This window comes from Pieris rapae, chromosome 3 (genome assembly GCF_905147795.1).
Source record: "Pieris rapae chromosome 3, ilPieRapa1.1, whole genome shotgun sequence".
NCBI classification, from domain to species: domain Eukaryota; kingdom Metazoa; phylum Arthropoda; class Insecta; order Lepidoptera; family Pieridae; genus Pieris; species Pieris rapae.
Window position 1 is genome coordinate 2,481,847 of NC_059511.1, and position 26,815 is coordinate 2,508,661.

The 26,815-nt window shown below is 33.8% G+C and overlaps 3 protein-coding genes across 3 annotated transcripts in view; 1 reads left to right on the plus strand and 2 right to left on the minus strand.

Moving 5' to 3' along the window:
* Positions 1–1,665: 1,665 nt before the first annotated feature.
* LOC110991929 lies at positions 1,666–9,317 on the minus strand. The gene is made up of 8 exons (XM_022257524.2): positions 8,983–9,317; positions 8,722–8,905; positions 8,176–8,363; positions 7,457–7,660; positions 6,266–6,550; positions 4,506–4,707; positions 1,896–3,902; positions 1,666–1,695 (listed from the first exon to the last, which is right to left on the minus strand). The coding sequence occupies exons 1-7, from the start codon at positions 9,107–9,109 to the stop codon at positions 1,901–1,903; spliced, it is 3,192 nt and encodes a 1,063-aa protein (XP_022113216.2). The 5' UTR covers positions 9,110–9,317; the 3' UTR covers positions 1,666–1,695; positions 1,896–1,900.
* Positions 9,318–9,776: 459 nt separating this feature from the next.
* LOC110991653 (mitotic spindle assembly checkpoint protein MAD1) lies at positions 9,777–19,591 on the plus strand. The gene is made up of 14 exons (XM_022257104.2): positions 9,777–10,051; positions 10,131–10,291; positions 10,521–10,709; positions 10,999–11,157; positions 11,423–11,617; positions 12,436–12,618; positions 13,402–13,575; positions 13,827–13,969; positions 14,636–14,799; positions 15,538–15,671; positions 16,174–16,251; positions 16,732–16,835; positions 17,689–17,787; positions 18,174–19,591. The coding sequence occupies exons 1-14, from the start codon at positions 9,907–9,909 to the stop codon at positions 18,382–18,384; spliced, it is 2,139 nt and encodes a 712-aa protein (XP_022112796.2). The 5' UTR covers positions 9,777–9,906; the 3' UTR covers positions 18,385–19,591.
* Positions 19,592–19,828: 237 nt separating this feature from the next.
* The window catches only part of LOC110991853 (follistatin), a 29,011-nt gene continuing 22,024 nt past the window's right edge, over positions 19,829–26,815 (minus strand). The window contains exons 4-6 of the mRNA XM_022257396.2: positions 23,242–23,457; positions 22,651–22,872; positions 19,829–22,102 (exon numbers count right to left, since the gene is read on the minus strand). Coding sequence (XP_022113088.1) covers positions 22,032–22,102; positions 22,651–22,872; positions 23,242–23,457 — 509 coding nt within the window. The 3' untranslated portion in view covers positions 19,829–22,031. The remainder of the gene's footprint in view (positions 22,103–22,650; positions 22,873–23,241; positions 23,458–26,815) is intronic.

Sequence of the window (26,815 nt, forward strand, 5' to 3'; positions counted from 1 at the left end):
ATGTCAGGTATAAATGGTAAAAGTACAAAATAAAAAGCAAAATGGTCAATCTAATAAATTCTAGAATTAAGAAAAGGATTGCATAAAGATTTACATGTAGATTGAAACATTTTTATGTAAGGCAGAAATTAGGTAGATATCAAATTTATTTAGTAAAACAAATGCCTAGATAATATAGATATTAAACACAATTATCTTTAAATTGATGAACCTAATTTAAAATAATAAAACCAAAAAAGTATATAAAAATAATAAAAATTTATTACAAAGACAATACTGGCGGAAGAACATGATATAAAAATAAAGGCACTTACATCACAGTTTACGAAATATTTATACCTAGTAGGTAATATGATATTCATTGCGTAAGTCATTTCTCAATTATGTAATAAGCAGATTTGCAATATACCTTAGGGTCTACTTAAATATATATTCTAAAGAAGGAATCAATTTATATAAATTTACTGGAAGGCTGATTTTCCATGATTCAGAAGCGATTTTCATCACGTTTAAATATGGAATGTGCTTCTACATTCGATGCAAACTTACAAAAATACCTCTGAGAAATAAGGGTAAGATTTTGAAGCCGAAACTTAGGCGTTTGCTACTAAACTAAAGCACGTGTCTCTTTTCATCACTACGTATGTACAATTTGACAAAAAGAGACAAACGAGTACTTCAGCTAAGAGTCCAACTAGATTTATAACTTTAGGACGACAAAATTTAAGAATGATACCGCTGTGTTGGACTTACACACGTCAAAATTTGACATTTCGGAGTCATAGGTCGAGTTAAATCTCGTTGTTGAATTTCAACCCGAATTAAGTCAGTATTAGTCTCAGAAGTAAAATAGTTTGATTTGAAATACTGAGCGCTTACATACTATACGTCAAGTATCGACTCAAAATCTTACCTCGTCCTATTTGTTAATATACTTAAACGTTAGCCAAAGCCTAATATAGAACTTTTCGTGGGTCCCTACTAAATCATTCAAAAGTGTCGGTGTGAACTTTCAATCAATGTAAACTTGTAAGATCTGTCTACAAATTGAATTAGCACCGGTACAAAACTTAATATGTATTTAAATACTTACAAAAATTCACAACCACGTTGGAATGGGCTTATCAAATATAAGTATACGAAAACCTAAATTATATGGAACATAAAACATTCGACACATTTCAGTGTAAAAATCTGTATAATACTTAACAAAACTATTGATATTAACAGCTAAAAGGCAAGACAACTAGCTTCTAAAAAATCAATGATTACTTAATTACATTCGAGGTAACGGCGCCTAAACTTATACATTGACTAAATTTATGCTGAGATCCGAGTTCAAAATGACTTAAGATTTTTATTTTTCTTAATATGATGGAAGTACTAGGAACCTTACCACTGTATTCAATATACAAACCTCCGTAGTTTGCTTCAGAGGAAATTATTTAAGCATTCATAATCTCACTAAGCTGCCTATAAATTTATTACCGAAACAGACTTATAAAAGTGCGAAAGCCCGATTTAGATGAAATCAAATAAGTTGCGACTAAATCTTTTTAAGTTTTGGCCTCAGATTTCTGTATCTGTTTCATGATCATTTGTTAATCAATATTATTAGGCAAGTAGGTGATTAGTCTCCTGTACCTGAACACCAACGACTTTTTGGTTCTAAGGCAAGACGTTTTCGTCACGATGCTTTTCTTCATCGTTCGAGTGAATGTTAAATGCAAATATAGACAGAAGGTCCATTGGTGCATCCGGGGATCTATTTAATCTACCCCAGGGATGCGAGACGCACGCTGAAGGCACTAGGCCGACACAGCCATGGATACTAAACCAAATATATTTCACTGGTTCTCATGAAGTATCTTTCCTATACAGGCATCGGCTATCAATAAATCTACATTTTGTGGCGTAATTTTGTATTAAATTTTGGCGGACTTAATACTTGCTTCATAAAAATTGAACGTTTATCCTTCATTTGTTTTGTTGCAGCATGCAATTCTTCAGCTGATGAAGCCAGGCAGTCCAAAGGTTTTTGGAAACAATCAATATTAGTCTCTATTTGACTTATGTCCGTGTTGACGTTGAGCTTCGATAAACTGTTATCGGAGCGGCACAAGTTTTCTTCGTCCGAATGAATTTTAGGTTCAAACTTCTCTCGTAGAATTGAAAATTTCCTTCTGGGCTTATTTCTTGAACTCCTCTTAATGTTACTTTTAGGCAAAGATGTGTTAACGGCATTTGAATCGTTTTGAATTAACGATTGCAACGAAGGAGTTTTCGTGCTAAGCGAAAATGTTTCATTGTTGTACGTAGGTGAAGTATTCTCGGAAACCAATTGCCAAAGAAGATCAATATTTTTGCTAGATATATCATGATCTTGGTTTGTATGACTTCTTTGGGAATAACTTGATTTTCTTCTTGGAGTATTATTGCTATAACTGGAGTTATTAAGGTATGAACTATCCGAGAGGCTTACCTCTTTTGCCTGTGTGTCTAACCTAACTACGGGACAAGTGTCTAATGCCAACTCTTTTTCTGTTAAAGATTCCAGTATATTACAAGCGTCGAATTTGGACGGCTCTTTCCAGAGAGCCTTTTGAAGAGTACTTTCACTATGATTAAAATTGAACTGTGGAGATTCCCATGTATGCTCTCTTCTATGATATAAGTTCCTAGGCGAATTCGTCACTGTTGCCTTTCTTATTTCATCTATTGTCGCTACGAGAGAACTTTCCGAATTCAAGCGCTTTTTGATAGACGGGTCAATATCGCCTAAATCATCTAATTCCTCTATTATTGGTTCCAGATGATTAGGATCCTTACAATTATCTATTATATACGACTTAACAATATCGTCAGTCTGACACATTATAGTGTTCGCATAATCGTCAGGATTTCTGTCGACCTTAACAAATACGTTGGAATAAGTATGCGGTTTTCTTGGAAATGGAGGCGCCGACAAAATGGCATTTTTTAGTTCTTGGGAAAGACAGCTGCTAATCTCTGAACTTTCTGAAGTGAAATCTCTACTTCTATCTCTTACAACGCTGCCGTCGTGCATCCAATTTTCAATATCACAGTACCCGTTCCACGAACGCAGTCCCCAAGCTTCTCTTGCTATATTAACAGCACAAATATTTTCATAATCATGAACTGATAGAATTTCTGTCGGTGTATCAAGATCACGTTTAACATGAAAGAGACCGGTGATACCATTTTTCTTTCGATCTTTCTTCGTATACATTTCTTTTAGAATATCCAACGCTATTCGTTGAATGTTCTCTATATCTGCATCTTGGTTTCCGACTTTGATGTTTTTTAAAGCGCTCAAACACAGTTTTTGGACGATATTCTCATTAAATGTGTTAATATCGGAGCTGTTTATATCACTGAAGCTCAGATCTAGATCCATATCTATGGAATCTGATGAGGTTTTCTTATTAGAACCATCTGTGTCGTGACTTAACTCGGAACTTCGATCAGTTTTTGCCTTGGAAAACTCTTGAACCATAGATGTTCCAAGATTATTATAATCATCTCTTAGTTCGTCAGAAGAGCAAATTCCACGACGTTTTTGGATGAGTGCATTAGACGTTATTTCGTCGATTGAGCTTTCTATATTGTCTATGGAGGAAAGCTTAAGAGTAAGCTCGGTGGGCGAACAAATTTTCTTTTTGGGTTTTATTATAAGACTGTCGCGTTTAGGAATGATAGTCTGTGGGGTATTTTCTACCGTGTATAATTCAATACTTGAGACATCCATACTAATGTTCCCTACTGGAGCTGAAGTGAAAGTTGGAGATCCTGCTCTTGCTATCCAGTGATCCAAAAGGAACTTTTTATCAGCGTTTTCATTTTCCGTCTGTTGAACTGGGAGTGTAGTGTTTGAATCATTTCTACAAAAGTTATAAATATTTAAAGTCTTGTCTCCTGCTATCAGCAGTCATAGCTTTTTTAGAATTGTTAGAATAGAAATATATTTTTTTTTATTACAGGAGGCAGACGAGCAAGAGGCTCACCTAATGTTAAGTGACACCGGACACACGCACTGCCAGGAGGTTCGCAAGCGCGCTGCCGGCCTTTTAAGAATCGGTACGCTCTTTGTAAATAAAAAATAAACATGTGTGTAGTTATGTACACGCGTTAGAAGTTATACTTCTTTGGTGTAACAAGATAAAATTTATTAAAAACGTAGACATTTGTAGAAAAAATGACACTAAAAAAAAGAAAAAATTACTCTCATCCTAACGCGTTAGAAATACAACTTCAACAAAAAATTATTAATGTTACTGATGGGAGCCTTTTGGAATAGGATTGCCTATGTTGCGACATGACCGCTACCTACTTGTATTATTCTATATATATATATATAAAATCTAGAGTAATCAAGTAAGGGACTTGTTGGTGGAAGGAAAAAAGTAAGGCTTTAACTTTAGGGAGTGGACGGTGGAAGAGACCAAATTCTAGCGTAGTTCTGAAATATTAAAAAAAATAATTACCTATTTTCCGTCTCCACGTTTGCTTCCTTAGTAATATTAGAATTTTTGAACGATCTTAAATTATTAAGGCCTTTTGTTTCATTCGAAATTTTGGTGTCATTGACGACTTTATTATTTAATTCGAGATCTTCATGAATGTATCGCCATGGAATCGGACCTTTCGAATGATAATATCTGTAATATATCACCATTGCAGCTATACCTGCAAATGATTATCAATTAAATTTTAGGAATAGAAATAATTTTGTATTTTATAAGCTGGCCCCGCGAGGTTCTTTTCGCCTGATGATTCTTTACTGAGCCTACGTTTTTAGAACATGCCAACAACATTTTCCTACAAGTCGTCGGAAATATCTGCGAACCTGGCTTAATGACGTCATACAAACTGGAGAGATAGCAAAAAAATTGAAGATGTAAAAATAAAAAATATTTTATTTGTGTACTTATTTTTATTGAGTTTTATGTAGTCCTACCCATCTTACATACAGCACTAAATAGGTAGTTTATGTAATATTTCACCAAACAGAGAAACAATAAACACTAAAATGCGATTACGAAAGCAAGAATAATACACGTGCGTCGGCGATTGCGTTGGCAACGGTACTGGATAGGCGAAAACGGGGCGGGGTGCGGGGAAGCGCATTCCAGCGAGGTTCGCAGATATTTCCGACGGCTTGTACCTCATAGGGACTTTCCATATAAATATAAGTAATAAACATATCAACATCTCCATGAAAACCTACGTCGCAGTTCAAGAAAACCCGATTTCATCTACATTTTAATGTCTGAACTGCTTGTTTGTATTTTATATATATTTTATTGAAATCTTTGGCCTCACATATCCTAATAGAAAGTGATCAGCCTTCTGTTCCACCACCGTTTAAATTTGGTTATGCGGTATTTTGGTTTTCTCACGAAGTTTTCCTTCACCGTACTTGCGAGTATAATGCGCACATAGAAAGCCCATTAATACTCAGCTGGACTGCGAACCTACGACCTCATAAATGAGTGTTACGCTCAAGACAAAACGCCTCTATCTCGTTTTTTGTATAATGAATAAATCCAATAAGGCTACAGTGAACTTAACAATAGCTTTGTCAAATACTCGTACTTTTCATTCCCTAGAATTCTGACATTTCATAAGTGTTGCTACTATAAAAGTTCGCCACCGAAAAATTTTACCCATTTGAGAGCTGTAAAAATTATATTGCTACGTATTTCGATGGGTTTACAAAAAGGTAAATCTAAATTATTTACAAGTGACCTTATACAAAAATAATATTTCAATATCGCGAACAATATATCGAATTAACTTTAATTAATTTTATTCTTTAGCTGGCATCATTGCCTCCTAATTCCAGGTTTAGTAAACCTTTTTAATAAAATAAAATGTTAACTTGTGCGTTTTTACTGTTTGTGATGAAAAGGGACGTAAGTATCACTCGCCGCTAAACGATTTTTAATTTGGAGCACCACACTTACTAAAATTGATACATTCACTAACAAATACAATGTAAGTATAGAGTCAGACGTTCCGACTCGTATTGAAATTGAAAATGTGCCAAAAAGGTTCGCCATCTCTTACATGTCAAAAAATGATGGCTGTCAGAATTCTAAAGAATAAAAAGTCAGAGGTTGAGCTTCTACACGTAGCGCTTTCCATATATTTTTTTCTAATTCGTTGACTATAAGTTACGTAACGTTTATGCTTAGATTTTTTATAACGTGTTAATTTTTGAAATATAATGAAGCCTTTTTACCTGTTACAGTTCCTACAACTACTAAGCTCGTAGATGCAATGGACCAAGGATATCTTTGCTTTTCACTTAGCAGCATATAGAGTAGCACACTTCCAATATTCTGAGTAACCATGAGCGTATAAAAAAGCAGTAAACGATATCGTGTTTTACCTTCCTTTATATTAATAAAACAGAAACAATAGACAAAGCCCATTACAGCATTGTATAGTGTCTCTTCGAATTTGTTTGGGCAGAATGTTGTTTTTTGAGTTATTATCCAAAAGGTCATTGCAGACCAGTGTAAGCCTAAAACAAGAGTTTCTTCTTCAAACATTATAATGATAAATGATGATGAGAGACGAAGTAATTCTTCTAATCTATGATAATAATAATAAAATATATATAATAATAAATCAAATAGTAATCTTTTTTTCTTGACGCACTGATACACTATTACGCTGGCCATGGACGGACCGAATGTTGCAGTCGTCTACGACTGCATGTTGCAGTCGTGTTCGACCGCAAAATAATACTGATGCGAGTTCATTTACAAGATGGATTCAAATGAAGAAACACTGCACCTTGTACTACTTGAAAACGTTGAAAAGTTTGTTATTTTAGATTGTCCGTGATTTTATTTGATGAATTAGTAAGTCTAGGTTGCCTGCCGAGAGGAAGGGTATTCAGCGGGGAGCGGGGGGAGTGGCGCGCAGGCAACTGCTTGTATCAGTCCATGTATGATGGGTCTACTACGACCGTTCAGGAACTTGTCGAGCGTTCCGTGTATTGCAGATATGAATTTAGTATGGAAACATAACATACCTAGATGAAGGGATAAATAAAAAAAAACAGTGGAGCAACGATATATATCCAGAACTAGCTCGCTTATTAGAAGGCTCAGTCTGGTTCTATAGGTGATATAGGGGGTAAGGCCAGTCGGCTGTCAGCAGAGGTCTACTGGTATCGCTCCACCGGTCCAGAGGATCGTAACACTAGGCGTTAAATGAAGTTAACATTTCATCGTCGTCTTTGTAATATTCCAAAAAAATTCAATAAAATATATCAATGAAAGGAAATTTGCTAATTTATTTAAATTTAAAAAATGCTTTTGAGTCGTGAAGGAGGGCTCTCACTAGCTCGATATTACATCTAAAAGTGTTATGTGTAAACCTTGTGAATGAGTGATTGCCAATTTAATTTAAAAAATCATACCCAAAGGAATTAACGTCCAAACTCCAAATATGATGCTGAACAAAAAAAGTGCCGATATTCTTCCAATAAGAGTACCAAAGTACCACAAAAGTTTTAGAAATAGTGATAACCAATTAATTTGATCTGAAGAGTTCCACATTGTACTGTATATGTATGTAACACAAGCCCAACTAAGTGATGCAATTGAGGCAGTTAGCGAAAATACTGAAAAAAAAAGATTTACATATGTAAAATTTTAGTGTAGTCCGAATTTACAAGATACTGTATGTCGCCACATTATCTCAAAACTACAGAATCTTTTACTGTAGACAGTGTCATCTTGTGTGATTCAACAAGTTTTATAAATATTGTGTTAACTGAAATTTACAATTAATTTAAAAAAAAAATTGTCATTCATAAGTGTACTTGAAATTAAGATTAAAAGATATTTTGAGTTTGAACTAACTTACTTAAACTAACTTAAACAATACTTTTTAGTAGTTGCAGCTTAATTTTGGTCATTAATTTCATCAAAATGAACATATGCGGTTAACTAACAACCATTCTGAATGTAAGATTTATCTAATGAGTTATACATTAAGTGTATCTTAAATATTATAAAACAATTTTTAAGAATTAACAGTAAGCTGGAGAAACAAATGTTTTATACTATGTACATAGGTACATTAAAGTAAGTAATGATCAAGTTTAAGGAAATTATAAAAAAATCTGAAGATTACCTTTTGTATAATAATTTTCATTTAATACAACTATTCCATGAGTCTGTAGAATTATTTGTGGTATGGTTCCAGTAAATACATACAAGAAATGAAGTAGGCTTAAATCATTTCTTTGGATTAGGAGCTTTTGGGACTTTAACAGTTCAAAATTTTTGCATGAAAATACTTCATACAAAAATACTGTGTATCTGAAACATAATTAAAATATTGATTACAATTGGAGTAAATTACTATAACGAAGAAAAACTATGCTGTAAATTGTAGTTGCTCCATATATGTGGCTTAGTATTTAGGGCTTCATTATCATCTAGTAGCTTTATCCAGAGGAGGCCAAATGCATGGTTGGCCAAAAATGAATATAAACCATATTATTGTAATATGCCATATTGGGATTGGAAGATAAAGTAATACACATAGTATAATAAGAGCTTGAAAAGATCCCAATTATTTTGTTATCATTATACACAACAATGAATAGCTTTGTTATTGAATATTACAATTAGGAACAAAATATAGGTATTTTCATTAATACTGCTAAAATGATACCTTTCTAATAATCCTGCTAAAAATCCATGTGTTATCCAATGATGAACACTTAGCTTCTTATCAATCACATACCATCTTAAGGAAAATATATTACATAAAATGTTGGGTGTAATAATGAAAATTATAGTGATGAGAGCCCAATCCATGTAGCCATCCTTACAGTATTCAATAAAGACAAGAATATCTAAAACATTTTAAGAATATGTATTAAAAATAATTAAGTTAGTATACCTAAATGATCATCTATTTCATTAATACTACCTGTGGTCCAATCAGCAAGTATTGTAACAAGTGATATAAAAACACTAATAACATTAAAGACACAGTAATTTTCGTTTTGATTTAAATTTTTTACATTTTTATTGCTCCTCATTTTATTATCTGCCATCCTATTTAGTAAATTTCATCTTATTTTGTTAAAGAATAATTACATGTTTTCTTTCTTTTTTTAAATAAACCTTCACTGTGTTTACTGTATATAAATTAAGTGCAGTTTCATTCAAACAGGAATTAAATCTTACAATATTAAAGTAACTAAAATAGAATTTGAAATCAAAGCAGCGCAAGCGCATCTCGCTTCTCATCACATTTCCAAGTATCAGCGCAACTGCAAGCCGCAGCTCGAAGGCCACAGATATCTAACACACTTTGACAATTAGCATAGTTTAATTATCAAATTTTGGCGTTATCTGAGGGAGAAAATTTTCAAACAGTCATTTTCATGGAAATTAAGTTTCCGGCTTTCTAGTTGAACACAATACTGATAGGGCATCTTAACTAAACTTTTTTTTCATTAGCCTCCATAATATTTAATCAATTTCATGACATCGTGATTTACTTATTTATTTCTGAATACGAACTTCCTAATAATCCGTTTCTACCAACTTTATTCCCTCTTCTACTTAGGGGGGGATATTTTTCTCATCAATGGTGAAAATTTTAATAACGATAATTACTGCAACTATTGTCATAGTTTGTGATCAGCGAGAAGTCTGATCAGTTGACAACTGACAAATATTAAGAAGATTAAAGAAACTTCAACTTCCGTCTACTAGATGCAACTTTAAAATTCTAATCATTGGTTTTATTTATTTTCGTGTCTGCGTTTTTATAAAAACTAAAAACATTAGTCTTTCTTTCGAAGTTAATATATTTAATTAGCTTGATGAGTTAATATTGATAATTATGGCTAAAGAAAGCGACGTGTCGCTTTTTAACGATGTGCTAGAGCCGTTTCGGCGCGTTATTAATACAGATCCCCCAAAAGATAGGTTGTCGGTTTCGGCAAAGTTAAATTTCTCAGAAAGTAATGATCAATCTATAAAAGAAGGTATCTTATAGTTTTGACACTTTTTAACAACTAGTAACTACCTACCTACTAACTTCAGCTTTTATTCTGCAAATTCTAGGTATAACTAACCTGTCCAATTTGGGCAAACGCAAATTTAGTTATGGTGAAATAGCAGAGACACCTGGTAAGAGAACACGATCAGATTCAACTAGTAGTGTAGCTCCTTCGCCCTGGGAAGCAAAAAGATTGAAAATTGACCTAATTGGTGCCAAGGCGCAAGTAAGTTTTATTATTTATTTATAGTTATTTTATTACATTTTTTCAGTACACTATGTCAATTAATAATCTCATTTTGTCTGTTCTTGTATTTACTTTAAATATCATTTTGAAGTAAATACAAGAACAATCAAAGGTTTCCCATCCAGGAAATGCCAGCTTTTTCCCTATGTAAGTAACCATTTATGTCTTTATTAATACAGAGTAGTTTATTGTTTTTTATTAATCCTAGATAACAAAATTAGAAGCTCGCATCAACCATCAACATGCTATTCGTAAAGAAATGCAAATCTTATTTGAAGAGGAAAAGGCCTCCCTTATTGAGCAACATAAAAGAGATGAAAGAACAATTTCGGACTTAGATGACAGACTCCAGATAATTAGGAAACGAGAGCAAGACTTACGTGAAGAGTTTACCGAGGTAATCCCTGCTGCTCCTGAAGAATATAGTTTGAGTCTTATTATTTCAATAATAAAATGGATTGGTAAAATTTCAATGTGTTTTACATTTGGATTTATATTCAATTCTTGAGAAAGTTATTAATAGTTGTCTTACTTTTAATTTTTTTAACATAGAAAATCTTTACTGCTAATTTGTAGTTAAAGTAATCAAAAACATATATACATAAGCTGTTGTATTTATAAATGTATGTATGTAATGTTAATGTAATGTCAGTATGTTTAATACATCATTATTTTTTTTATTACAGTCTATGAAAGAATTCAAAGACACTAAAGCTAAATGGGAGAAAGATAGAATGGAGCTACAAAAGCAAGTTGCTGAGTTAAAAGACCAATTATTACAAGCTAATGTTAGTTGCAAAGATCAAGTATCAGAAATGCAAAAGGATATGAATGAATTATTAGCGGTAAGATTTTTCTAAATACAATTTTTTTATTACTAAAGTATGATTTCAAGTTTGCATATAATAAAATTTATATGTCCGTATATTAATATAAAATGTTTTTGCACCATAACAATGCCATGGTATTGTATATTATTCCTTTCCATTTGCCATAGATGTCTTTGTTCCAATGGTATCACAAAAACATAAAAACCTTTTTATTAGCAGGAAATATTAAAAATGGAAACTCCTAATTATTTGCTAAAATTAGACTTACCTTTTTTTAAAGGCTTTGGAAGATGCACAAGAAGAAAGTCAGCTTCTAAAGGGGGAAGTTGAAAAACTTAAAACTAAGGCAGATCAATGTACAAGTCTCCGAGCACAACTCGAAAAGCAAACATTTGAATTACAACAAGTCACTAACAAGTTGAAGGAAATTGAATATGAGAGAGACTCGTTTAAAGATTGGCAACAGCAAGCTAAGGTTGGTAAACATTATTTTCGCCAAATTACTTTACAGATTTGACTGTAGGAAAATTAAGTGTATTGAGAGTAATGTGTATTAAACATTATGGAGTAAAATAACTTATAAATATATGTTATTAATAGAAATTATTATGTATATATGACTAATGTAATAATAGTTATTTACATTTGATTACAAGCATGGTACTTCATAGGGTCATAAAGACCATGTAAGTAGCACCATAAGAAACTTCCTCCACTTAACCATATATTCGGCAAACCCCTATGCAATTTATCTATATGTGCAATTAACTCTTGTCTGTACAGTAAAAGTAGTATTGATATATATGTATACAGTAAAAGTAGTATGTAAAGTAAGCAAAGGCTTTTAAAAAATAATAGTAAATAAACATATTAATTTTTTGTAGGAGTCCTAGAAAATGCATTTCGTTTTCTAGCATAGACTATGTGCGTAATATGTGTAAAAATGTAATCATTAATGTTGACGTAATCACCAAATAAGAAAATTAAATACCCTTCCCCCTCCCACCTATAGGCTTTCGTAATACGTGAAAGTAGAAATGAATGTTATTATATAAACAGTTACTTTATTTTTTTTAATTTTGAAGACAAACAAACAATGTGCTTGCAGTGCTTGGAAGCCATCAATCAACTATTATCGATCCAATAATATCACATATTTTTATAGTCGATTAAAACCTATCGGTTTTTTTTGACGGTATTCATAACTAGATCTCGACTATGAATCTGGTCCTTAAGTAAAAGATTGTCGCCGCGTGTCAGGTGCCACTGTAAGACCAAGGGTTTTTCTTACAGACGGCCCAAAAACGCCTATCAAATATGGCTGATTTAGAGAAGGAAGTGGGCAGGCTCCGGGCAACGGAACGCACTCTTCGTGATGCAGTGTGCAATAAACTGTTGTTGGAGGAACAAGTACATATTCTCAGTAGTAAGGTTGACGCTCTTCAACCAACGCAACAGGAATTGCATGAAGCTAAGGTTAGACTTTCTTAATTCAAAGGGGCTTAAAAACAAATGAAAATGTATATAATCTGTGACTTAATATTTGCCAAGTTGTTGTCACTGTCGTCGTTCGACATTTTTATTTAATATTAAAAATAAGGTCAGCACGACGTCCGGTGAAGGCGCCATTCGGAGAGCAAGAGCAACTGAACTCTGACAAATTGATTTTGACACATTAACAATTTACAACTTTTAGATATCTATGTTGCGTGGTGTTGCCATTCTAATAAAACAATTGACATCATCTATTATGACATTATATATATCTATATATATATGACATATATAATATACTTTGTATAAACAAATTGGAAGTTATTTTCTATAAGCAGATGAGCAATACTAGAGAGACAAAATAATATAAATTTAGAATTAGATCCGCTAATAAGGGTTTATTGGAAAATTGTTTTCGTTCTATTAAAAGATGTAATCTGAGGCAAGCCATAGGGTTGTAACACTACTGGATTTTAGTAGTTTTCGTATGTAATATCAAAAAACATTATTTCAATAAATCTGGATTATTATAGATGAACGATTTCAGATGTTTTCTTTGTTACTCCTTACTACAGCACCAATGAAATATATTTTCTCGTTGTATTTGGCGAAAACAAAATATTCCTTATTTAGATCTACGACACTACGGGTAAATTTTTGTACTGAATGGTCTGCTGTGGTTGTGTCGAATGCGACATGACACCTAGAAATATGACAATTCTCAAAATTGGCAACGTCACGTTAGTGTAATTTAATCTATTGCAGGTAAAAATCTCAACCTTAGAATCCTCATTGGAGGAATGGCGTAGCGCTGCAAGAGGCCACGGCGTGGAATCCGCAAGGGCGCTGTCTTCTGCACTCGATAATGCCCTAAGTGGTCAACTGACTGCCGTAGCTGGTGCCACCCAGGCTGAATCGCAGATGGTACAACTAACCGAGGTAAAACATTTGACTCTGAAGATTACAAGTTTCATATTATTTTTCACAAATCCTTATGTTTTCGATTTTTATTTACTAAATGCCAACTATTCAAATTGTAAATAAATTTTGTTATATATAGATTCTTTTTTTGTCCTATGACCATATTTCTGATGACTGAATGACTACTAATTCTGATTTAACTTATTATATTATTGCTTGATTTTAGTATTGACAATTTCCATATTTATTAAAGTAATACTGTCTTATAGGAATTGGCAACAGTTAAGTTTGAACGTGACAAGGCGACTACCAAGTTGAGTGATCTACAAAACGTAAAGAAAAATCAGGAGAGTCTCATTCATAGACTACAGAAGAGACTCCTTATTGTTACCCGCGAAAGGGATAGCTATAGGTAAGGAAAATTTTAACTGCTGTTGTAATCGGATCACTAGTCTTACAAATACATCTGTTTACAATATTAGACTTGTATCGGACGTAAAAAATATACGATGACTTACGTTGAATTAACCGTTAAATCTATATTAAATAATGGTATGATTTTTAGTCCTTCGAGCCGAAATTTTGGTAGTTCTTATTTTAAATCATCGCTTTACTTGTACTTCTAAGAGCCAAGAAGACATAGCCATCGACTATAGATTTGCAATATATAAGCCTGGAAAACATTATTTAAAATTCATCCCGATAAAAAAAGGCCCGTAATATTTTAATGGATCAGGATCCCACTACGGTTGCTAATTTCAAATTAAAAGCCGCCGTTCGGTACAGCAAATTCAAATTAGGGTTAAAAACCGCCTTTACTTTGCTCACTCTAGTGAGTTTCCTTGCTGCCTTTCGACGAATGACCACAACGTCCCAAGCCGAGGTCCGAGTTTCTCTGGAGACGCACTTGTTCTATTGGAAAAAATACCATCATGATATCTTCCATGGGCCTTAAACAAAACTATTTTTGAGTGTCTCGTTCGGCGTTCCTCACTTTGATATTTATATTTAAGCTTGGCTAACTTCACGATTACGATTATCCTTAATATAATTTATTTAAAAAAGGTTGTCATTTTAGACAGCAGCTTGACAGCTACGAGAAGGAATTGACAGTGACATTGAGTGGTGACGTGGGGGCTGGTAGTGCTGCCTTACTCTCGGCAAGGGTGGAACAGCTCGAGAGATCATTGCAGAGCTATAGGGATCTTCTTGCCACACACGATCAAGAGTCACAAACGAAAGGTGGGTTTCTGTGGGTTTTTATTATAACGAAACTTTCTATGCGGGGCGGGGATTGATTTTTAATTCCACTTTTAGTTGCTCCATATTTTAGTTATAAAAAGTCACTAGATCAGGAAACATCTTAATGGATACGTTTTCATGGGGAGAGGGGGGGGTCAAGAATATCCAAAAATTGCGTGACGTAATACTTGTTGCTTTATTGATCAACCTATAATTAAAGCAACAAGTATTTAATGTATTATTCAGAAATATAAACCTAACACGTTTTAGCACTTTCCTCGAACGTTCACTAAACCAGCTGCCCTCTGAAGTATTTCCAAACAAATTCGAATTAGATAAGACAGTAACAGTTCCTAAAAGGCTGGCAGCGCACTTGCGAGCCTTCTGGCAATAAGAGTGTCCAAGGGCATTTTTCACAAGGGCGATTTCACATAACATTAAGTCTTCTAAACGTTCATAATCACAGAAATAACAAACATTTAAGAACTCATTAATTATTTTGTCAAGGCACCTAATGGACAAGCAAAAAAATTTATAAAGTTATATATTTTATAAAATAATTTTGCTTAATGGTGACTTCTTGTATGTATGATCTCTTGCTGTCTTTGAACTCGTGAATGCTTTGAATTCAAATGGTAAACACAGGAAATATTTTGCTAGAGAATCCTTAGTCAACAGATAGGGTGATTAAATTTACTTTCGTACTGGGACTGTTTGAAGTAAGCCTCTCAATTCCAGCATTGGAGACCGCCAGAGCGGAAGCAAGCAAATACCGAGAGGAAGCGGAAACGGCCAAGCGCGAAGCAAGCAAACTGCGCGCGCAAAGAGATCAATTACATGCGCATCTTGACAAACTCACTGCACCCACTAAGGTAAAATAACATAGTTGTTTGTATTTGCTATCAACTTTGTTATCTATCAAAATGTAAATTTGTTCCTTAATAACAAAAGTAAAAAACTAAATCAATCAATGAAAAATAATTTATTCATGTAACATAATGTACACTTAAGAATGTAGAAAAAAGAAATATACATTGAATGCTTCTAATTTTACATTTACTGCCAGTTCTCAAATCAAGGGCGTAGAACGGAAAAGAAGAACTGGCAATAAACTCTCCACCACTCTTTTCTTTTTAATCACCAAGTTTTTTGTTTTACACAATGTTTGTAAGGAGCTGCAACCATTATACCATGTTCCAGATATAGCCACATGAATTTTGTACTAAAGTAGCTTTTAATCCAAGATACATACTTAGATTTAGCGTCGTTATACCTAAATGGCCGCTACATATTAAATTCACCATCACACAAGTGTGTATACGGGGTGTTCTCATGTAGTTTTATGAGTTTATTAAAGTGATTTGAATAATTTAGGTGTTACACATGGCAGAGAATCCGGCGGCGATGGCTCAGAAACAAATGCAATCGGAGCTTGAATCTGCTCAAGAAGAGGTTTGTTTTTATTTTTAAAAGACTACTAGGTTAGTTACTGCATCGTCACAGGTTACGTTTATGAATTATTAGGCTAATAATTAGAATATTTTTTACCTTTGAACACGATTACTAGATGGCGCTACGTACATTATTTTTCCAAATAAGCTATACATTAGTCACGTGATGTTTTTTTAGTAGCCCTATGGATTTTAATCCTCCGCCTTTATAGTTGGAGGCGGTGGATTACAGGTATAGAGTATTATTATAAATGAAGACTTTCTTTTGAACTAACTTCACGAAAAATAAATACACGTCATAACTTACTACACTTCCTTCCCCCTTGATGTAACGTGATTTTTGCCGAACCCCTGTCACCACCTTTTAAACCGCATGTGCTTAATGGACGGCATCTAATGAGAAATACTTAAATTATAAAAACATGTTTTAAACCTTCCAACCTAAGTGCGTTCAAATCAGTATATTATTAAAAATTTTCAGATAAAGAAGTTGAAGACAGCCCTGCGTGAGGGCAGTCGGGCCTGTCCGGAAGAGGTGCAAGAATTAAAAAAGAACCTTGAAAATAGCAGGATTAAATTGCAAAGGTAATTTAGTTTTTTGTTCATACATACTACAAGCACAAATCAACTTGCCTCAAATATGTTGGTTGCTACTAAAAAGGTAGGCTAAAGGTAAAAAAATACTTTAAAACTAAGAGTTCGTGGGGGCAGCAATAGTCAGATTTTGATTTCCGTAGAATTCTGACAGCTATAAATTTCTGACATGTCAGAGATGGCATACCTTTTTGGCCGGGTACACTTTTAAATTTCATTACGTACGTATTATTAGTTAATTTTTCATTTATTAAGTGCGGTTCTCCACATTAAAGGAACTGCTTGTTAAACTTTACGGCGAGTGATTATTACGTGATCTTGGTCATTTTCATCACAAACTGTAAAAAACGCGCAAGTAAAGATAACATTTTAATTTTTATTAAAAAGGTTTACTAAACCTGCAATTAGTAGACAATGATGCCAGCTAACGAATAAAATGAAGTAAATAAAGTTAATTCGATATTGAAATATTTGTTATTTTTGTGCTAGGTCACTTAAGTAACTATTTAGATTTAAAACATAAAAATACGTATTCTTCTACTCTCAGTCTTTTATTAACATAAGTTTTACACATTTAATGAAAATTTTAAAATTATGTTTAAATAATTATAAGTTTACATTAATACATAACTTCAATCCGTTAAAAAAGTGTTTTCTTTAAATACGTATTTTATTTTTCATTACCCTCAAATGAGTCAAATTTGTCCTTGTGTCGGTTGAGAAGTTTTTTTAAATAGCAACACATGAAATGTCAGAATTCTACGGAACAAAAAATCAGAGTACTAATTATATACTAAACAGACCACAGATTCAGGCCATAGACTAATTACGATATTTTTTATAGGATGAAAGAGGAGTTCACCGCGTCCGCGCAAGAGTACAGAGATGTCTGTTACATGTTGCTAGGATACAAGATTGATAGGACTGGACATAAAAATTACAGGTATATTATTAATTTATTATATTGAGTACAACTGGGGTATCTTCATTAATCGAAAAAAAAAGATCACTGGCGCTACAACATTTTTAGGTCTAGGCCTCAGAATTCTGTATCTGTCACGAGATCATTTGCCTTTTTGGATTTAACGCGAGTAGGTTTCCTCACGAAGTTTTCTCCAAACCAACAGCTCATTAATCGAAAATTTAATTTTCTATTCGTTACTTTCGCAACGACACTTTCAGCTAACATTAGTTAAATTAAATTTATTATAATTTTAGTTAATAATTAGAAGCCTACACCAAATGTTAGCAATCATCACACATATAAATTAAATACGTAAATACACATAGATAAAATTTAGTCTTTTATTGCAATAATTATTGTTTTAGAATATCAAATATGTACGCGGATTCGGCTGAGGAGTACCTCACCTTCACCCTCTGTGAGGACGGCATAGAGATGGTGCATACAGACTATTCGACATCTCTAGGCGATTTAGTAGAGTTGCATTTACACCAACACCGCTCCATTCCAGTATTCCTTAGCGCATTGACTATGGAATTGTTTACGAGAACTACTATGCAGCAGGAAATTGTATGAATTAGATTTAACAACTTTTGTCTATGGTTTTACTACGGACTATGGTCTGTTACTATCAATGAGTTTGACAAAGTTTTAATGTACATGTTGCGTCAAATCATTTATAGAAAATCTCATTTACCGTCATAAACTTTTACACTTATTTCTACAATTGACTGCCGACTATTTCATCTGTCAACGGTCTTGACGTTTTAAATATTTTTATGTTCTGTGCTCTGTACTAGTAAAATTCGACTGCTATTGACTGTGGTTCTAGTCCAAAATCCTTGAATTTCCGAGTAAACACTTTTTGACGTTTTAATACTTTATCAAACTAACAATTAAGGGGGTTGAGGCAAAATCACTTTTCGACAGGCGTGACCCAGTAGAAGAATTTGTATGAAAATCATGTGGTCACGTGGCAAATCGTGAGCTAATTCCATTCCTACAATTACTGTGTGATTAGTGAGTCACGCATATCTTAAACTAATTTTGTCTCGATCCCAGGGTCTTTCAACACGATTTCAATTTTCGTTATTATTATCAAATGTTAGTCAATGCAATGCCAGTTGACAGCTCGTGTTGATGTTTCAACATAGAGTCCGCGCCACCAAAGAAGTCCCGTAGTTCTCTTTAATAAAGTGTATTCAAATCACCCTAAATAAATGTTTTCCGTAAAACTCTGGACATCTTGATTGCTGAATTTGGAGGGGACACCACTAAGTTGGCAACACTGCAAACAATAACATGGCCGACTTGTCAAATTTAGTTCTTTTTTTTATCGCGGGGCGTTGTTGGCGCGGATTCTAGTTTACTAGGCAAATGACTTTGAACGTATGCTATTTAGGTATAATATATTGCTAATGGTCTTAGTTTAAGAGAAAAAATAGTTAATAATATTTGTATTTCCATATTTGTGAATGTATAATATTCTTCTATAATTCCCGAATACACAAAAGCCAATAACAGTTTTGACAATAATTTCCATAAAAAATATATAAATATAATTGCAATTCTTCTCTTTTTGTCACAGGCTAAATATTATTTGATTGAAATACATAAATATGCTTTAGTTAAAACGATACAATCAGCTTTATATCAATATGTGAGCAGACAATTGGTTTCTTCTGAAAACTCAGTTCTTGTTGTACGAGCGTTGAGTGTAGATTAGATTAGATTATTTTCTGTATTTTTTAATTGACTTAACTATTAAATTATTTGTAAGCGATATTGCCTTTTATTACAACTATTCAAAAATAGCGTCTGTGATATTCACTAAAAAAGGTTGTAAAACATAAATTCAAAGTTTTGTGAAGACCAGACCCAGACCTGACCAGGCTCCAGGGGTCAGTATTATGTCATTGGCGGTAAGGGTATCGTGCGGTAAGATGATAAAGACGTAAATTCGCTTAATTTAGCAATTGGCAGGCATATTCTTTTAAAGGGGATGAAATAAAACCAGAACTCCGTGTAAAATATTTATAAAGAAACAAGGAAAATATATTATCATTTTAGTGCGTTAACAATTTTAGATGTCAACAAAACTGAAACAATATAACAATTTGAGTACGCATTACATCCAAATGTATAAAACTTGCATTTTCATATGCGATAATGGCGCTAATTCTGAATTGCCACGTGTTAAGACTTCAATTGCGTTTTTGTCATTAGACGGTTAACATTGACAGTTGACACTTTAAAAGGCAACTTTAAAGAGGCATTGGATTTGACATACGGTATTACTAGGCTCTACTCTAAACTCTCTTGAGTATGAAGGCTCTTTGTAGAACATTTATTTTTATTTGTAAGATAATATTTTAAATAGCAGATGTATAAAAATGCCAATAATTGAGAAATTTAATAATTCTTAAGGAATCGATTTAGTTTACGCAACCGCACAGAATTAACACCAACTGAGCATTATAACGAGTAATGCAGTGGAAACTCATTTAATTAAAGACCTAACACGCACTTTTACACAAATGTCGCACTATAAACAATTAGAAAAGTCAGTCGTAACCGGATGTTAATACCGCTCATTATAAAACTACAGAAAGTAACTTCTGGATCGATAACAATATTATCAATTGGTTTGCCTTTTCAGGGTTGCTGCCTTTACCGATATAAATAGCTAATCGCGTGGAAATATAGTTACATCATTGACCGATAGAAGCTAGAGCAGAGCTGCCAATGTAGGATCATAATCATTTCATATGTTCTAAATATCCGACAGGATATCGACTCGGTATAATTAGGCTGCTAATTAAAACACAAGATAATACGGTATGAAAGTCTTGATGCGTCAATACTATCCGGTTTCTACTGTGTTTGATTTAGTTAGACTAAAGTCGACAGCTAAACTACGTAAATTTTGATAAATAATTTACAATATATAACATTAACGCCTACTAGGAAAGTAAATTCTAAATTTATATATTAAAGATAAAAACACAATTCTACCGGATTAAAATCATGCATCACGCAAGATACATGTCAGGTTTACATTTTAAATCGACTTTGAATTTCTTAGACATACATGCGTTTTAATCCGGTAAACTTGTAAAAAATACTTGCGTAAAGACTATTATGAAAATATATATGAGTTCATACAATGCAACTATCATGAGACCAAATAATTTCGAGTGAATTTATAACATCTTTGGATACATTACATTTAGAAGAAACGTTTCAAGTAGATTCAAAATACAGTATTGGGGAGTAAATTACTTATATTTAACTCCACCACTTACAGCTAAGCGGGACTTGAGTCTTAATAAAATCAATTCGCAAAACATTCATACATTATCCCTGAAACATTTGGAAATAAATAAACGTAACGCTATACTACAATTAACATTTTCGAAATTATCATTCTAAATCTTACGTACACATAATACTGAAAGTATTCTATAATAATATTTTAGAATTTCCAATGATCGCGTTACAATTTTATAATACAAAACACAACGTAAATTTCACACAAATTTCAATAACATTATTGCACTAGATCATTATAATTCATAACTTAATAATAAATATTGCATAAGCGTTAAGTAAAATTAACTCTAACTAAATGTTAGGTATATTAAAATGTCAGTTCGATGAAGATCATCCTTTAAGGTTGGTTCCCGTGACGTCACCAGGACAGAAATATAATTTTCTAGAATACGAAATACCTATCATAGAAGTACCATATTGTGCTAACTACACGCCTAAAGTAATATTTTGACTAAATATTAAGTACGATTTGGTGCTCAAAATTTTTAAACGTTAAGTTATCTACAGTGTTTTAAATTTTCACTAAATCTAAATTACGATTTACAACGCTGTACCTGGCCGATATTTACGGAAGATTAAAATAGGAATATAAAGTTATGTGAGTTGACAATTGTCAAAGTCAGTTGTGCGTTGCCGCTAGATGGTGCCCAAAAATTTCTTAAACAAATACACGGATACAATTCAATTACAACGACTACAGAATATCAAAACGATTGTTTATGGCTAGAATTTTAAAAATTAGTTTAGAGAGACGACAGTGCAGTATCTATAAGTACCAATAAAGTTCCAAATTAAAACTACAGAACTGACCAAATATGTTGCGTGTTGAACTTGAAGAACCTTCAAAGCCTTGAATGTTGTAGGTTTCAAGCGGACAACACAAGCACTTATTACAGAACTCTTGTACCATCTTTTTTGCGTTTCCCATGAGTCACAACATTGTCCGTGATATTTTTGCTACCTGAAACATTGAGAGGGAAATAGGATAATTGTGAAAATATGTTTTTATTATAGGACGGAAAAATAAACTAATATAACATACATAATTTTTAATATAAAAAATGCAATTCATTTTTTACAAACTCTTACACTTGTTAAATTACAGATTAATAGGACACCGTAAGTAATGTTTCAAAACAAATCGTTAATAACTGAAGCCCGATATGCAAATTCAAATAATTAAAAAAAAATTTCGAATAGCCCCTCTTAACAAGCAAATTGCCACCTGTGAGGTGTGGGCCCCACGTTGGGAAACGATGGTAATATATGTTTAATATATTAATGACAATACTAATTTTTTAGTATTGTTGTGTTGTGTTTTAGTATTTTTAGTTATAATTCCCTAAAATATATTAAGTGCGCAATATCTGTTTTTATGCATACAATTAAATCACATGCGTAAACTTTCCTCCACCAATACGAGGCCTTGCATTTTTTTAAAATAATTATTAACTACAATTACCACTTAGAATAGGGCTGTCAGTTTACTTTTATATATCTAGTAAGTACCTTTACAAGGCCCGGGATGGAGTGGATCAACAACAGTCCCAGCATGACAGGCGGCACGTTGTAACCGACACCACGAACCATAAGTCCTTGCGTCCGTTCCGCAGAGTGTTCGTCGCGCGCCGCCGCCGCACGCGCCGCAAGACACACAACGAGCGCCACTCGCGCCCCCACGTACGCATCTCTGTCCCGCCCCACAATATATCGACGCACATGTAGCGTTGGCTGAAAGATACGAACACACATATAACCGTTACTTGTCTATATATATTTTTAATAAAATAAGACATTATTTGGTTTTCTGTTTGTCGAGGAAACTTTAGGCTTAAAAACTACTGTCCAAGTTTTTTTAATGTAATACAATTCATGAGATCTCGTACAATTTATACAAATGTAGTTCACCATTAAACAAGAATCCAAAATTACGATTTTAAATTGTTTGATATTGCAAATTATAAAACGTATGCAAAAGGAACTGTTTAAATAAGTTTAATATAATTATGTTTCTGTGTGTCCCTTGACTAGTTCAATGTTAAAATTTTCAAAAGGCCACCGAAAACAAAATACAAATTATGCCTCAAATGTTTATGTTACCTATACAAGCGCCCTTATAAGCAAGAGGTAGCGCCTTTCCACGTTCGCAGGCAGCCTTTCTCAAAGCGCAGGCCCCAGCATATGTACGTCCATCGACCGCACAAACTGGCGTGCCAGCGACACTGCACGCACCGCATCGCACGCAATGCGGCCCCAACTCGGCGTCCAGCACGCAACGTTTGTCGCCGCCACAGCGTACTCCTTCACAGCTTCCCACTGCAAAGTCATTTTTAAACTGATACCATGATACAGATCTTTTTTTTTTATAGAACCGGGGGCAAACAGTTAAAGTTTTAATTAAATTTAATCACGATATAAGTTAATTGTCAAAGATCATATGACAATTAACTTATATCGTGATTCTTTTTTATAGAGTCAACACAGCACATGTAAACAAAGACTTATCCCATACCCAATAAAACTTTGGTACTTAAAAATTTAGTTTAGAAAATAAATGAGTTATGTACATTGTTTTAATTAAAGTATTCCACTCTGTCATTGAGTACATTCAAATGAGGTGTATTCAGTATAGGTCAAGATTACAACTAAAAATACATTCATAATTGCAGACCAAATAGATTTCCGGAATGAAGTGAACTATCTCTAAGTTTACGCAAACAAATATTTTATGCCCGATAAAAATCAGCAAGGAAATACGACGCGTAATGTAACATAATAACCGAGTAGAAATCGGACAAACGGGCGAGTTCTGTAAATATCTGACACCTTTCCAGTTGATTGTATCGCATTGCGGTTTATAGACGATAGTTAGTGTGGTCCAGACAGCGATCAAGACTCTTGAGCATAGATTACTGTGTTAATCGGTTGCAATATAACACTTGAGTGAAATACGAATTTAGTCTGTAGATAAACTCTTTGACGTTGTAATTTTTATTGCGTTACCACTGAATAAATTTGCGTTAATTATTTATTTTATCAGCCATTATTTTGGGTCCATCTTTGGACGTCTCTCTTCTCCAACTCTACCGGCATGGCGTCTTTAGTATTCATTTGTAGCTTTGTGATGTCGTCGGTGGACCAGTCGGTCTTTTGTTCAGCCATGGTCTCTATTCAAGGGGCCTTCTGGTCCATGCGCACTATATTGCTCGCCCACCTCTATTGAATAGAATATATATATCTATAAAATAGAACGCCGTCGATCATCTTGATGGTATTATTCGATATAGTAGCGAACTTGGAACTACAAAAAGTTATTACTATAGAATTATAAATAACTTAAGAACGCCTAAAACCATGGACCTCTTAACCATCCATTGCATAGGTTTAAAAAATAAGGGCTTTTAAAATTACAATAAATCGAGTGTTACAACATTTTAGTTTTGGGCCCCAGATTTATGTGCCTTTTTTTATAGAACAGGGGAAAACGGGCAGGAGGCTCACCTGATGTTAAGTGGTACCGTCGCCCATAGACACTCTCAATGCCAGAGGGCTCGAAAGTGCGTTGCCGTCCTTTTAAGAATTGGTACGCTCTTTTCTTTTGGATCATTTGTTAATAGCCAGACAGTAATAGAACCTACGACCATGGATGAGAGCCAGTAGACCCTGCTGCTTTTGCCAAAGCAGCATTTAATAACTCAAAATATTTTTCTTCGTGATAAAGAACTACGCTTGAATGTAGTCGCAATAAATCGTAGAGAGAATGCAATAGGCTCATAGCCTTTAAACGTAACACGATCTTATTAATTCAATGTTATTTATAAAGAAACTCGTAAACAAAGTCGTTTTGAATATAACGCCCAACATTCGGGTGCAGAACATAAAAATATTTTAATCTAATTGCAGTTCACTGACACGATCTAGTGATTCATGTGGTCATATATAAATTCTGTATTGTTACATAAAACTGCAAACACTTTTGAATTTTACGAGCTAACCTCAGATATTCCTGAAATTCTGTTTGCGCATATTTTGGGAAATATGCTATTATTATCTCGATTGGCCTACTGTTGCCAATACACGGTTACCGATGCAACTGTTTGCATTCATGCTTGGTTTAAAACTACATTATTTTTCGAACTTAATGAGAGTAATAATGATCTTAGGAAACAGACTGCCGCGCTTAATATACTTCCCGCTGACGTAATAAACTTTAATTGTTATATCAGATATCTCAAAAGAAAGTTTACATGGACTTATAGGCAGCGGCACGTAAGTCTAGCGCTGGCCGATACGTGGAGGGGATTGCTGCGCATGTGAACTGTGGTGCGGGGAACGGAATGCGACTGGAGAGCCAATCGACGCTCTTCATTCCGCAGGTACCTTATTTTTTACTTTTGCGCAATAACGGTCAGCGCTAGAGTTTCGTGCCGCTACTTGTACGTTATGTGAAGATGTTAGACGACTTCTTGGTGCCTGAACTTGAGCATGACGGAGCAACGTCACACACGTCAAATACATCTCTGCCACGTGTTAGTGAAATTTCCTCAGGAGGTGATATAAATTGGCCTCGACACAGTCCTGATATAACCCTTATGGATATTTTCTTATGGAGTTATCTCAAATCTAAAGTCTACGCCAATAAGCCGACCTCTCTGGCGCAATAAAAAAATATCTGTCACGAAATGGCAGCCATCTCTGAGTCCACCTGCCGAGCCCGTCATAAGTAATTTTGTTGTTCCATAAAATGAGTTTTATTTTTAAGAAATAAATTCCCAAAATGTGTACTTTAATAATGAATAACCACTTTTTTGATACACGACTCTATTTTAAATCGATCAAATTAATATGAATTTTCTTTTGAGACACCTTGTATGTATAAACATGTTTCCTCAAGATTACCTATGTATCCAACCTTATTTATAAAGGGTGTTTAGAATGCGCCAAGAATTTGAACTTTCCATGTATCTTATAAAGTTGTTACATGGATCCAGAAGTGGTCAAGTGCCTCAGCCTTACGGTGCCTGATATTTTGATCGATTCGATCGAGCGTTCCATGTTTTTACCCTCAGTAAAAACTAACCTCTCGAAAAGGGCACATATGACACAATGTATGGAAATAATTAATGAACTCCATAGGCGTTTTTAATTGCCTTTACTGTAAGAAATAGTGTAATTGTAAATATTTTAATCTATTACTGAATTATGTTGTGTGTATATATTCTTACTAGCTTATTTTATAAATTAAAAAAAACAAAGTCGCCAGGCAAAACGCGACCGACGAAACACGCAGAACAATCAATTTGCAGACAATTTTAAAACTAATCATTATTCATGCGTAATCTTTGGCGTTTGAACCAAGATTCTTATCCACGCATGCCTAAGAAGAACCATTAAGTTGACGTTATCTCTGAACTGAAATATTATAAATTATTCTGAAACCAGAACACCGGTTTTGGCCCTGCTCCGAAACCGACATTGTGACAATTATATATTGTCAGACTGAAATGTGGAATAGGTGCGGAAAGCTTTGTTTTGTGAAATCGCGTTTGCGATATGATTTAATAAACTACGATACATTTATGTTGGGAATTTTTCGTGTAATTAAATATAAGAGTGTTCTCTTCCGACACAAACTGTTAATTTGTATAAATATAATGATAAGATGTTTGTGAAC